This window comes from Coregonus lavaretus (genome assembly GCF_964263955.1).
Source record: "Coregonus lavaretus genome assembly, contig: HAP1_SCAFFOLD_1189, whole genome shotgun sequence".
In the NCBI taxonomy this organism is placed as follows: Eukaryota; Metazoa; Chordata; class Actinopteri; order Salmoniformes; family Salmonidae; genus Coregonus; species Coregonus lavaretus.
The window spans coordinates 124670-138175 of NW_028165883.1; the positions used below are offsets into that span (position 1 = coordinate 124670).

At 44.0% G+C, this 13506-nt stretch overlaps 1 protein-coding gene across 2 annotated transcripts; it reads left to right on the forward strand.

Annotated features, from left to right (window-relative positions):
• The first annotated feature begins 2848 nt into the window (after positions 1 to 2848).
• On the forward strand, positions 2849 to 10738 carry LOC311115336 (uncharacterized protein). Of its 2 annotated transcripts, none has more exons than XM_084190528.1 (5): positions 2849 to 3063; positions 7441 to 7504; positions 8953 to 9490; positions 9622 to 10041; positions 10484 to 10738. In XM_084190528.1, the coding sequence occupies exons 3-5, from the start codon at positions 9392 to 9394 to the stop codon at positions 10517 to 10519; spliced, it is 555 nt and encodes a 184-aa protein (XP_084046654.1). In that variant the 5' UTR covers positions 2849 to 3063; positions 7441 to 7504; positions 8953 to 9391; the 3' UTR covers positions 10520 to 10738. The 2 variants fall into 2 exon arrangements, with proteins under 2 accessions (XP_084046654.1, XP_084046655.1); XM_084190529.1 differs by having other exon boundaries at positions 2878 to 3063; positions 8943 to 9490; positions 10474 to 10738.
• The last annotated feature ends 2768 nt before the right edge of the window (positions 10739 to 13506 follow it).

The following is a 13506-nucleotide window of genomic DNA, read 5'->3' on the forward strand; positions in this document are numbered from 1 at the left end:
CTATTCGACATTTTGTTCCATAGGTCAAGGCCACTGGCGGCTTAGTAACAAACAAGCAATAAAGGTTATATTGGGTGGACTTGATGCAAAAAGTAGTTTTAATTATTTTATCTTTCATTGAATTCTGTGTATGCAAATTAATGTATTAATTATATTATAATGTTTAATCTACAGTAAAAGCGAATGAGTTATGTTATGCTTGTAAGCATTACATGGAAATGTATAGGTAATATGGGGTAACTTGTGTCCTTACTTGTCCTTTGAAAAGAGGGTGATTTGAAAGCAAGCTCGCTCATTTATTAATGCTAACTAGTTTTACATACAAATCATTTCGAACATTGTTGTTGTAAATAAGAAAATGCTTTGAAAGTTCTATAAACATTCTGTACCATTCTGGAATTCTGAAGGAATTTCACTTCGCCTTGCCTTTCATGAGGAATTTTTAAAAACTTTCCCTTTAAGTTTGGACACGCGCAGAGCAGGGAGAAAGTTGTTGGACGAACAGACAGGGATTTTTTGAAATCGTTGAAAAACAAATAAACTTTACTCGGTGTGGCGGAGGTTCGGCACGGCCGTGCTGTGAATGGGTCAGAGATGGTAGGAGATAGTGATGGAGAGGATAGTGAAGCAAGTATGGAACATAGTGGTACAAATAAAGGAGGGAGTAAGAAAGCGGGAGAGAAAGGGAGTAGGGGAATGAAGGGGAGCGAGAGGTCTACGGAGGTAGAGAGGAGGCAGAAAAGGAAGTTTGAGGAGAGCAACCTAGCTTCCAACGCTAGCGGAAGTTCGGAGGTAGAAAGTGCAGAGGAAGGGCAAGATAAGACACGAGAGGAACATGGAGGTGAGGAGGAGCATAAAGTGATTATGAAGTTTAGGGAGGAAGGGGGAGTTGGGGCGATGAGTCCGATAAGGTTGACGGCTGTGATAAAATAGTTGATTGGGGAAGTTGTTAATGCTAAAGTGTTAAGATACGGGAGATTGTTGGTGTGCTGTAAGGACATGGCGCAGAGGGAAAAAGCTATCGGAGTGAAGCAAATAGGGAAATGTAAGGTGGACTCGAGCAGCTGGACTGATCAAGCAGTGGAGTAAAGGGGTGATAACAGGAGTGCCTGTGAGTGTTAGCACTAAAGAGGTAAGGGAACATTTGAGAGGAGGTGTTCTAGTGAATGTGCACAGATTGCAAACAACAAGGGGTGGAGAGCACGTCTATTCTGTTACATTTTAAGGACCGGGTACTGTCAAATAAGGTAACAATAGGATATATGAGTTATTATGTTAGGGTTTATGTACCGAAGCCATTAAGATGTTATAAATGCCAGAAGTTTGGGCATGTGGCAACAGTCTGTAAAGAGAAAAAGAGGTGTGCCTGGTGTGGAGGAGAGCATGGTGGAGAGCATGGGTTGTGCCACCTTTATAAAGCAAGGAATTTCCTACAAGATGATAGGCAAAGGTATTGAACAGGAGTATGTGGTGGTGGAGGTGTGGCTGAGAGGAGGGGTGCTAGTGGTAGTGAATTACTATAATCCGTGTCAGATATTGGAAATGGAAGTGCTGGAGAGGGTGGAGGGCCAGGAAAGAAGTAAGGTAATGTGGTGTGGGGATTTTAACGCCCACAATACGCTTTGGGGGGGGGGGGGGGGCGGGGCGGATGGATGGAAATGGCCAAGTGATGGAAAATTTGATAGAAAAGAAAGATTTGGTGTGCCTGAGTGATGGCAGAGGGACCAGGATTGATGTAGCCACAGGGAAAGAGTCTGCCTTGGTCCTCACTCTGGTATCTAGTGCGATGGCAGGAATCTGTGAGTGGGAGGTATGGGAGTAGTCGACAGTAGGGAGTGATCATTACCCCATAGTATGCACAGTAGGCCGGAGGGAGGAGGAGGTGTTAGTGGATGGAGTAGGCAGGTGGGTGTTTGGAAGGGCAAAGTGGGATCAGTTTCAGGAGCTGAGTGAGCAGGTGATGGCTCGGGTGGATATGAGAGGGGATGTAGATAGTATGAATAACTGGGTGAGAACAGCGTTAGTGGGGGCAGCTACTGAGGCTATACCTAAGAGTTCAGGGAGGAGGAGGAGGAAAGCAGTCCCATGGTGGATGGAGGAATGTGGGGCAATGGTGAGGAGTAGGAACAGGGTCATTTAGAGTACTGAAAAGGACGCATAACTTCCAACATCTGATTCAGTATAAGCAGGCCCAGGCCATGGTGAGGAGAACTATCAGTCAGGCAAAGAGGTCATGTTGACATCGGTTCTGTGACAGCATTGGAAGGGTGACACCCGTGGGAGAAGTGTGGGGGATGATTAAGAGGATGAGTGGGATCAGAAGGGGATGGGATTATCCAGTGTTGACGAGTGGGGAGGATGTGGCAGTAACAGATGAGGAGAAAGCAGAGATGATGGCCAAAGCATTTGTCCAAGTGCATAGCTCCGCAAATCTGTCAGAGGAGGGACAGAAGAGAGGAGGCTATTTTTACTAGATTAAGGGTGGGACACAGACAGTTGAATAAGACATTAAACGTGATAGGAAAGCATCCATCAGGAAAGTGTGATTATTGTCAGGAAATAGAGACTGTGGAGCATGTATTGCTACAGTGTGGGCAGTATCAGAGGGAAAGAGAGAGGATGAGATCTAGTATGAGGGAGAAGGGGATACAGGAAGTTAGTTCAAATAGTATATTGAGCAGAACGTCATTAGATATAGTCTCAAATATGTTGTTATCTTTTTTAAGAGAAACGGGGTTGGCGGGTAGGATTTAGTTTCTCCCTGTCTCTGGCCCACATTCCAGTACGGTAGGTGGCGGTAATGCACCATAATGTTGGATGCCAACCGCCGATAAATCCCACTGAAGAAGAAGAAGAAGAAGAAGAAGCAGGGAGAAAGTTAACTCCTGAACTTCGCAGTCAGAATATTTTCGGGAAAAAGTAGGAAAAGGTCATTCTGCTGAAATGGCATTCCGGAGGAGAAACAAGAGTTATCCCTTCTTCAGCCAGGAATTCTTAATACAGAATCATGCCGATATCGTATTTAGTTTGGTCATTTTCATTCTCATTGGATTGATGTTTGAGGTGAGATGAATTCTGATTTACATTTTTTCCCTCGTCTCACTCAGCTGTTTCTTGTTGGCAGGTCCACTACAAGATCAAACTGAGGTATTCCAACGGAATGTGGCCTAGTTGAACTACATTTGAAATCGGTTGTAACAATGTAACTTCGTTGCTACCGCTTTTGGCTACATTTTAATGTGTTGTGCAGATATGGGGGTGGTTGGCGAATACATTGTTGCCGTTTTTGTTACAATGCAATAGTGTTGTCTACCTAGAGTTACAAAGTAACAATTTAACATAATTTGTTCACCGTTTGTTGAAATTGACAGCGATAAAGTTGACGCAAAAGACGGGACATTTTTACAGCACAACTTCCTATAATTTCCTTAATCTCAACATCAGTCTGTAGGCTAATTCATCTACGTTTTTGTCAGCTATAACATGACGCATTCCGTTTCAAATGTAAGTTATACGTTTTTGCATATGATTATCCAATTTAAAGTGTGTGTCGCTTTGTAACAACAATTCAAAACTGACAGTGTGGTACTTTTTCATTTTGCATTGACGTTTAACTTTAATGAACTCGTTCGGTGTGTTTGACGTCAACGAAAAGCTCCTTTAAGGCACATCTAATTACCATAAACGAATACATTTTTAGTGCCATCCCGTTGCCAAAGCCTTTCGACTAAGGTAGTCCACTGCACCAATTTGATCCCGAGTTAACTGCCACGTCTCAATCTTTGAGCGATGCTGCAGTCGTCTATTTCGCAATGAAAGAGAAGACTGGCTCGCTTTTCTATGCTCGTGACCGTGACACCAATTGTGTTCCATGATCTATTTGCGCCCTAGCTGTCATTTTAATTAAAGGACAAATGTATGCATAAGATTGTACCCCTTTGACTTCGTGTTTAGGTAATTGAATGGTTGGACCAAAAATGGTCGTCATTGGCTGATGATGATGAATTCACACACAAACACTTGCCGTAGACTAATCCGTTAAAATAACAGTACGGTTCGTTTGGCAAAGTAATTTATTGTGTGTTTTAGCCAGTTTAGGTTTCAATCCGGAATTTGATGTCCCTTCAGCGAGCTATTGCCTTCATGTGTACCTATAGGCTATGGAGGGGGTGTCCCTGAGTTTAGCTAACACGTTTCGTTAAGAGTGAAACCTACTGTGTGAACACTTCACTCTGAATAGACCCACGCAAACGAGATCCCCTTTCATGAACTCGGTGGGCATTAGTTTTGACAAGGCACCAGTGGCCACCACGCGAGTGGAATGTTGGCAATTTGTTAATCCACTCCAGTCTAGAGCTTAATCTACTGTAAAAGTAGCGTCATCCCTTCTTTGTCAATGCAAGCCTTGTCATGCCTAGCCTACGTTTTTTTCCTACAGCACAGGCATACCTCGGACTTCCAGTAGTGTGTGATTGCAGCCTGGAATTCGGGGGGTTCCTGCATGTGGGCATTCCTGCATCTGTTGTAACCACCCCCCCCTTCCTCGAGCACTCCATCTTGATGCTTGTGTGACACTTTCTATATTCTGGATTTCCCCTGATTGTGTACTGGAGTCCTAGCTAGCACACCGTGTCCTTTGCTCCCACCTGCCCTTGCAGTCGTTAGCAGTGCCTGACAGGTGGGGGCGAAGGACACTGTCTACTTCTGTCCTAGCTAGCTAGCCGCCGGTGTCTCCCCGCCGCCTTCTTCTTCTGTGGGGTGTATCGGCAGTGGGCATCCAACGCCACCTACTGTACTGGAGCGCCCCCCGCCTGTGTACTGGAGTGCTATCTTAAAGATTGACCAATATAAGTATAAAGAGGGGTTCTTGCAGATGCAGGAACGCCCTGAATTGTGGGCCGCATTTACACCCTTCTCCGGAATTCATTTTCGAAGTACAACGCGAATGAATGAATGGTCTGTCCTCCGACAAATCAACTGTACATTTCGGTGTTCCTCAAGGTTCCGTTTTAGGACCACTATTGTTTTCACTATATATTTTACCTCTTGGGGATGTTATTCGAAAACATAATGTTAACTTTCACTGCTATGCGGATGACACACAGCTGTACATTTCAATGAAGCATGGTGAAGCCCCAAAATTGCCCTCGCTAGAAGCCTGTGTTTCAGACATAAGGAAGTGGATGGCTGAAAACTTTTTACTTTTAAACTCGGACAAAACAGAGATGCTTGTTCTAGGTCCCAAGAAACAAAGAGATCTTCTGTTAAATCTGACAATTCATCTTGATGGTTGTAAAGTCGTCTCAAATAAAACTGTGAAGGACCTAGGCGTTACTCTTGACCCTGATCTCTCTTTTGACGAACATATCAAGACTGTTTCAAGGACAGCTTTTTTCCATCTACGTAACATTGCAAAAATCAGAAATTTTCTGTCCAAAAATGATGCAGAAAAATTAATCCATGCATTTGTTACTTCTAGGTTAGACTACTGCAATGCTCTATTTTCCGGCTACCCGGATAAAGCACTAAATAAACTTCAGTTAGTGCTAAATACGGCTGCTAGAATCCTGACTAGAACCAAGAAATTTGATCATATTACTCCAGTGCTAGCTTCCCTACACTGGCTTCCTGTTAAGGCAAGGGCTGATTTCAAGGTTTTACTGTTAACCTATAAAGCGTTACATGGGCTTGCTCCTACCTATCTTTCCGAGTTGGTCCTGCCGTACATACCAATACGTACGCTACGGTCACAAGACGCAGGCCTCCTAATTGTCCCTAGAATTTCTAAGCAAACAGCGGGAGGCAGGGCTTTCTCCTATAGATCTCCATTTTTATGGAACAGTCTGCCTACCCATGTGAGAGACGCAGACTCGGTCTCAACCTTTAAGTCTTTACTGAAGACTTATCTCTTCAGTAGGTCATATGATTGAGTGTAGTCTGGCCCAGGAGTGTGAAGGTGAACGGAAAGGCTGGAGCAACGAACAGCCCTTGCTGTCTCTGCCAGGCCGGTTCCCCTCTCCACTGGGGTTCTCTGCCTCTAACCCTGTTGCAGGGGCTGAGTCACTGGCTTGCTGGTGCTCTTTCATGCCGTCCCTGGGAGGGGTGCGTCACTTGAGTGGGTTGAGTTACTGACGTGATCTTCCTGTCTGGGTTGGCGCCCCCCCCCCCTTGGTTTGTGCTGTGGTGGAGACCTCTGTGGGCTATACTCGGCCTTGTCTCAGGATTGTAAGTTGGTGGTTGGGGATATCCCTCTAGTGGTGCGGGGGCTGTGCTTTGGCGGAGTGGGTGGGGTTATATCCTTCCTGTTTGGCCCTGTCCGGGGGTTTCTTCGGATGGGGCCACAGTGTCTCCGGACCGCTCCTGTCTCAGCCTCCAGTATTTATGCTGCAGTAGTTTATGTGTCGGGGGGCTGGGGTTAGTTGGTTATACCTGGAGTACTTCTCCTGTCTTATCCAGTGTCCTGTGTGAATTTAAGTATGCTCTCTCTAATTCTCTCGTTCTCTCTTTCTCTCTGAGAACCTGAGCCCTAGGACCATACGTCAGGACTACCGGGCATGATGACACCTTGCTGTCCCCAGTCCGCCTGGCCTTGCTGCTATTCCAGTTTCAACTGTTCTGCCTGCGGCTACGAAACCCCTACCTGTCCCAGACCTGCTGTTTTCAACTCTTAATGATCGGCTATGAAAAGCCAACTGAGAGACCTGAGCCCTAGGACCATATGTCGGGACTACCGGCCGTGGTGACTCCTTGCTGTCCCCAGTCCGCCTGGCCTTGCTGCTATTCCAGTTTAAACTGTTCTGCCTGCGGTTATGGAACCCCTACCTGTCCCAGACCTGCTGTTTTCAACTCTTAATGATCGGCTATGAAAAGCCAACTGAGATTTATTCCTGATTATTATTTGACCATGCTTGTCACTTATGAACATTTTTGAACATCTTGGCATGGTTCTGTTATAATCTCCACCCGGCACAGCCAGAAGAGGACTGGCCACCCCTCATAGCCTGGTTCCTCTCTAGGTTTCTTCCTAGGTTTTGCCTTTCTAGGGAGTTTTTCCTAGCCACCGTGCTTCTACACCTGCATTACTAGCTGTTTGGGGTTTTAGGCTGGGTTTCTGTACAGCACTTCGAGATATTAGCTGATGTAAGAAGGGCTATATAAAATAAAATTGATTGATTGATTGATTGAACGCCAAATTACACCCAAAAGTGGGAGGTGTTTGAGAAAGTTACCCTTTTTTGAAGCAGTTGGAGGATACACGCACGCACGCACGCACACACACACACACGCATTACCAGAACTCTTTATACACTATATTTGGCTGTCTGTACTTGATTGCATTATAGAGGAAGTCATGCATAGGCAAGTCACTTGGCAGTGTCATAAGAAGTTAGTCAGACAGCATGGATATAACCTAAATGTGATTATTGTTCTCTTTTATAGGCAACAGCAAAGACTGCCATACTGTTTATTCAACCTCAGTACAACATCAGCACACTGTCACCAGGTTTGTGCCACAAACCCCATGCTACACTACCACATCAGCTATGCTCCCCAAATGGCACCCTATTCCCTATATAGTGCACTTCTTTTGACCAGGGCTCATAGGGCTCTATTCATAAGTAGTGCACTATGTAAGTAATAGGGTGCCATTTGGGATGCAAACATACTATAGGCTAAAAGGATCTAGGACTACTTTATATTTGCTCAGTGGCATTGCATCACTCTGGCTGCGTTTACACAGGCAGCCCAATTCTGATATTTTTTTCACAAATTGGCCTTTTGACCAATCAGATCAGCTCTGAAAAAGATCTGATGTAATTGGTGAAAAGACCAGTTAGTGGAAAAAAGATCAGAACTGGGCTGCCTGTGGAAACAGTTTGTCAGAGTAGGCCTATCTCATATTTCTATCAGACCTGGGTCAAATACTTTCAGATACTTGAGCTGCACTTGGTTTAGTTTGTCTGGTACAATGGAACAGAAAGTGAAAAGACCAAGCTAAATCAAGTGCGCTGCACTTCAAACACTTTCCACTACTGATGAAGGCATAACTGTCGAAACGCGTTAGCCTGCCCGGCCAAAAAAAAATGGTGAAATGAGGTGACGTCTTTTTGTCCTTTGGGAGTTTCCCAATGTTTCTTGAACTTTGGATTTCATTTGAAGTCATTGTCATATATGGCAGAACACCCAGATATTAAAGCGAGGGCGCACCTGTTACCCCACTCCACAATGTGAATTTGATCTAGGCCTGCATACATTTTTGTGTATGGGTGGTCCCGGGGATCGAACCCTATCATTTTACTGCAAGAAATGCTTAATTCTGCAGGAGTTAATATTAAGACTGTGAGAGGTTAAAGATCTACAGTCAGTGTCCAGATTTCAGTTTCCATCTAACCCATCTGAACAGTAGGCTGTTTGTTCCCTTGACGTGCCATAGGCCTATTTGAATCCCCCTCTTGTGACTGTCGAATTTCTATAGTGCCTCACAATCATCAAACATAACATAGGCACTGCCATCATCCTCTTTTAACACTTCACCAAATATTTTCCAAACATTACTTTTCTGGCCGTCCCTTCTTTATTTTCAACTTTCCATTTCGTAGCTTTTCTCTTATTGAATTAAAGCGTTTGGTGATTGGTGTGTAGTCTATCTGGCGCGCGTCAAGTTATGCCCTAAAGTTTAGGCTTACACACTAATGCCAAATAGCCTATAGATATAACTTGCACAATAATTATACATTTATGGATTTTTTAATGTATTGTTTTCTGTTTATTCAACAATATTTCATGACCCTAAATCCCCCGCCCTGTGGATATAACCGCAGGACTTCTGGTTATGAGTCAACCCGCGCATCACTAGTGTGTGTCACATCTCAATTGTTTGACCCGATGTCTGTACATATTATTGTGGCCAAACCCAACATCCCTCTCCCTGCCTCTGTGAGTGCCCTGAAGAAGGTGTCACGCCAGATGGAGGTGGTCCCTTCTGTCCGGCCCTGCAGGCAGCAGCTGGACAAGAAGACACAGTGGACCAACACCAATGAGGAGAGCCTGAGGAGAATTAAAGAAAACCTGGCCTCCATAGAGCTTGACCTGGAGGAAGGCCTGAAGACGGTCAATGACGGTCTGGACATCAACCAAGAGAGGCAGAAGAAGAATGAGGGATGCTTCAGAGCCTGGATTGAGAAGTGGATGGGGAGGAGGAAGGATGAAAGACTGAGGGATGAAGATGTGAATAGGGAAGACAATGGGAGGAGGGGCGAGGAGTTGAGGGCACTGATCCAAGTGATGAAGAGAAACTGCAGCAAAATGAGATCTTGAGGCAGTAGACCTGGACAGTTGGCTGAATGACTTGGAAAGGTTGAAAGTGGCTTTCAAGAAATGCACTGGAGAGATGGCCGAAATGGTAGAGAGCATGGCAGAAATGAAGACCAGCATAGCCAAGAACAGGCTCCTCAAGCTTGAAAAAAAGAAGTATGAAGTCCAGCGCTTTGTAAGTTACTCTTACTTATTGAGTGTAGTCATGTATCTAATGTATTTATAGATTAGTTATACAGTATATCTAGAGATTGTGTATAACATAGCACTGTCCTGACAGTTTGTTTGTTGTTTCTGGTATTACAGAGCCCAGGGAAAGTCTCTGGTCCTGTGCCTGGCCAGACTTGCCTTTCTCCTCTTGTGACCTCAGCACCCTGGACCCTGGCTGAAGCCCTACGGGCCCTGCCCTCTCCAGAGGATGTCCCAAAGCCTCTGACTCCTCCCAGCCCTGTCCCTGTCATTGTTGCTCCGCCTGCTGTGGAGTACTTACCATACCACCACAGCCCTCGCCTGGCCCCAATCACCAACCTGAGCGAGAACGGTAGGAAGCTGCTCCAGAAAATGTCAGGAGTGGCCCCACAGGTGAGAGGAAATACAGAAAGCCCTTGCCTGGCCCCCATCACCAATACAGGAAGCCCTCGCCTGGCCCCCATCACCAACCTGAGTGAGAACAGCAGGAAGCTGCTCCAGGAAATGGCGCAGAAAATGACAGGAGTGTACCCACAGGTGAGAGGAAACAGGAAGGGGATATTGGCCATATGTCCTACAGTATATCATAACTCTAGATATCGTAGCTCAAGAGTAGAAAATAGCCATAAGCTTATATTACTTTATCTCCTTGTCCAAAATATTCAGGAAGGGAAGGTCAAAAGGAAAAAGGGCAAGGCAAAAAAGCGAGTGAAGCAAGAGCAGGCTAGTAACATGAAGCAGGTGGAAAATGTTGGAGAAAGTAAGGAGGACAAGAAAGAGGAAAATAAGAGTCTGAGGAAGAGGTGAGGAAATAGAAGAAGGAGAAGTAGAACATAACAAGGGCATTTTTGAGATTTATAGAAATAGAATGAGGTAGAGAATTATAGAAATAGAATGAGGTAGCAGAGAAAGAGCAGCTATCTGATGTGTAAGTGAAAACTACTATTTATTGTCCTGTTTGATTGACAGGTTTCTCCAGTGGCTGCTGCCCAAACTTAGATGTTTGAATAAATAATGGCCATCTACTACTACAACACACACACACACAGATATTTTGAGTATTGCTTACTCCTCCAATACACACAGAAACTTAATTTCAGACACAGGAACTATGTTTAGAAAAATACACATATTGGTCTCGTTCTAATATTTTGAGACATGCACTATTCTTTAAAATAAAAAAACTACAAAAAATGTTTGAAATATGCATTTTCAATAAAGCTTTTGAAATTGCAATTATTTGTGTCAGACTGTTTTTTTGTTCATTAATTACAGCAAGGGAACAATTATTGTAGTGACATTACATGACATGTTATGTACCAGTGGGTGTTTTATATTCTGCTGTCCTGCACTGGATCCCACTGTAGGTGGCAGTAGTGCACAAAATAGTTGGTTTGCTCACCAGAAACCCAACCAGGCAGAGAGACTATTGTTACCATGCAACGAGCAGATGCTTCAGTGCAGGGTTGCCATGTCCGCAGTTTTGCTAACATTTGGGCTACTTTGAAAACGATGTCGCGGGGGGTAAACATGGCATTTCTTCAAACAAAACATATTTTTCACTGTGACCTGCTGCTGACTACCAGGCAGTGAGCAGGCAGGTTGTTACTGAATGAGCAGTAGGAAGGGGGAGGGCCGTGTTCATTCAAAAATCATGTCAAACACTATTATTGCAACTTATTATGTGAGTTGTTAAGCATATTTTTACTCCTGAACTTATTTAGGCTTGCCATAACAAATGGGTTGAATACATATTGACTCAAGACATTTCAGCTTTTCATTTTTTATAGCTTTCTAAACATTTCTAAAAACATAATTCCACTTTGACATTATGGGGTGTTGTGTGTAGGTCAGTGACAGAAAATCTCAATTTATTCCATTTTAAATTCAGGCTGTAACACAACAAAATGTGGGTGTGAATACTTCCTGAAGGCACAGTACATGTACAAGCTTTGAGGGTTTTTTGAAAGAGAAAATCCATCATTATTGTGTGCCTACTGTAAATATGGCTGCCACTTGTCTTTTCCTAGGAATGCTCGGAACATGGCGCGGGATGTGCAGAATTCCTTCTATGACATCGTTGAGGAGGTGGGAGGTCTCACACACACACAGGCTGTGGCTTACATCAAGAAGCTGATGACCAAGGGCCGCTACTCTCAGGACGTGTGGAGCTAAGGAAGATTAAGTTAACGTTACAGCACACCCTCACAACCCCATATGTTAACCTATTTCTTTCGGGTGGAGGGTGAGTGGTAACGGAAAACAGTTTTAAACTGTTTTTGGAGGTAACGTGTCAGCACATAATCACTAAATGGAAAGACGTATGAATGAATGTTTGTTGTACTTATTGTCTTGTTGTGTAATCTTACTGACAGCATTTTGTAGAGACTCGTGCTGAGAGGTAGTGCAATTCATTCAAGATTGGTTGGGAATGGGCTCATACTCCAAATCGACCCCTAACCCCCAGGCCTTTCATGTACACTGAACAAAATATAAACGCAACATGTAAAGTGTTGGTCCCATGTTTCATGAGCTGAAATAAAAGATCCCAGACATTTTCCATCCACACAAAAAGCTTATTTCTCTCAAATTTTGTGCACGTGTAACCACGCCAGCCCAGGACCTCCACATCCGGCTCCTTCACCTGTGGGATCGTCTGAGACCAACCACCCGGACAGCTGATGAATCTGTGGGTTTGCACAACAGAATAATTTCTGCACAAACTGTCAGTAACCGTCTCAGGGAAGCTAATCTGCATGCTCGTCGTCCTCACCAGGGTCTTGACCTGACTGCAGTTTGGCGTCGTAACTGACTTCTGTGGGCAAATGCTCACCTTCGATAGCAACTGGCATGCTGGAGAAGTGTGCTCTTCACGGATGAATCCCGGTTTCAACTGTACCAGGTAGAAGTCAGCGTGTATGGCGCCATGTGGGCGAGCGGTTTGCTGATGTCAACATTGTGGACAGAGTGCCCCGTGGTGGTGGGGTTATGGTATGGACAGGCATAAGCTACGGACAATGAACACAATTGCATTTTAAATCGATGGCAATTTGAATGCACAGAGATACCGTGACGAGATCCTGAGGCCCATTGTCGTGCCATTCATCCGCCACCATCACCTCACGTTTCAGCACAATAATGCACGGCCCCATGTCACAAGGATCTGTTCACAATTTCTGGAAGCTGAAAATGTCCCAGTTCTTCCATGGCCTGCATACTCACCAGACATGTCACTGATTGAGCATGTTTGGGATGCTCTGGATTGACGTGTACGACAGCGTGTTCCATATCTGAATTCCCAGTCATGTGAAATCCATAGATTAGGGCCTAATTTATTCATTTCAATTGACTGATTTCCTTATATGAACTGTAACTCAGTAAAATCTTTGAAATAGTTGCATGTTGCGTTTATATTTTTGTTCAGTGTAGATTTGGTCCACGCGCTCCTTTTAAGGTTATGGAACATTTTGGAATAAACCAATAGATTTTTTTTATAAAATAGAGTGCAGACCTTCATTGTTTCCCATCAGATTAGAAAAATTGGAGATATTATACATTGAATGTTACACATCGTTTTTGTAAGTGAAACTAGGCGCAAACAGAGGTGATTATGATATGAAATATTGCCTCTGGACGTTTATCATGCTGTGAAGATCCCCACAAGGCGATAAAAAAAGTAATATATTGTAAATTAACTCCTGAAATGTCTACGGCATTGAAAGCATTCTATATTTGCATCTTTAAATGTATTTACAAGTTCAACATGGCTGCCTATTCAGATGCACGAAGGTTGTGTAAATACAGAGAGCAGTGCAAGATTAGTCAAATATGCATACTAGTAGCACATTCATATTGTACCATGTACTGTACAATTCCTACATTTAAATTGCAGTAACTGTTTAGTCATTGAGCCTTGTTCTTCATCGGTTCATTAAACGAAAAGGTTGTAGATTAAATGGTGGTTTACTGTAAAAATGCCCAGGTGTTTTTTTCTCATGCTCT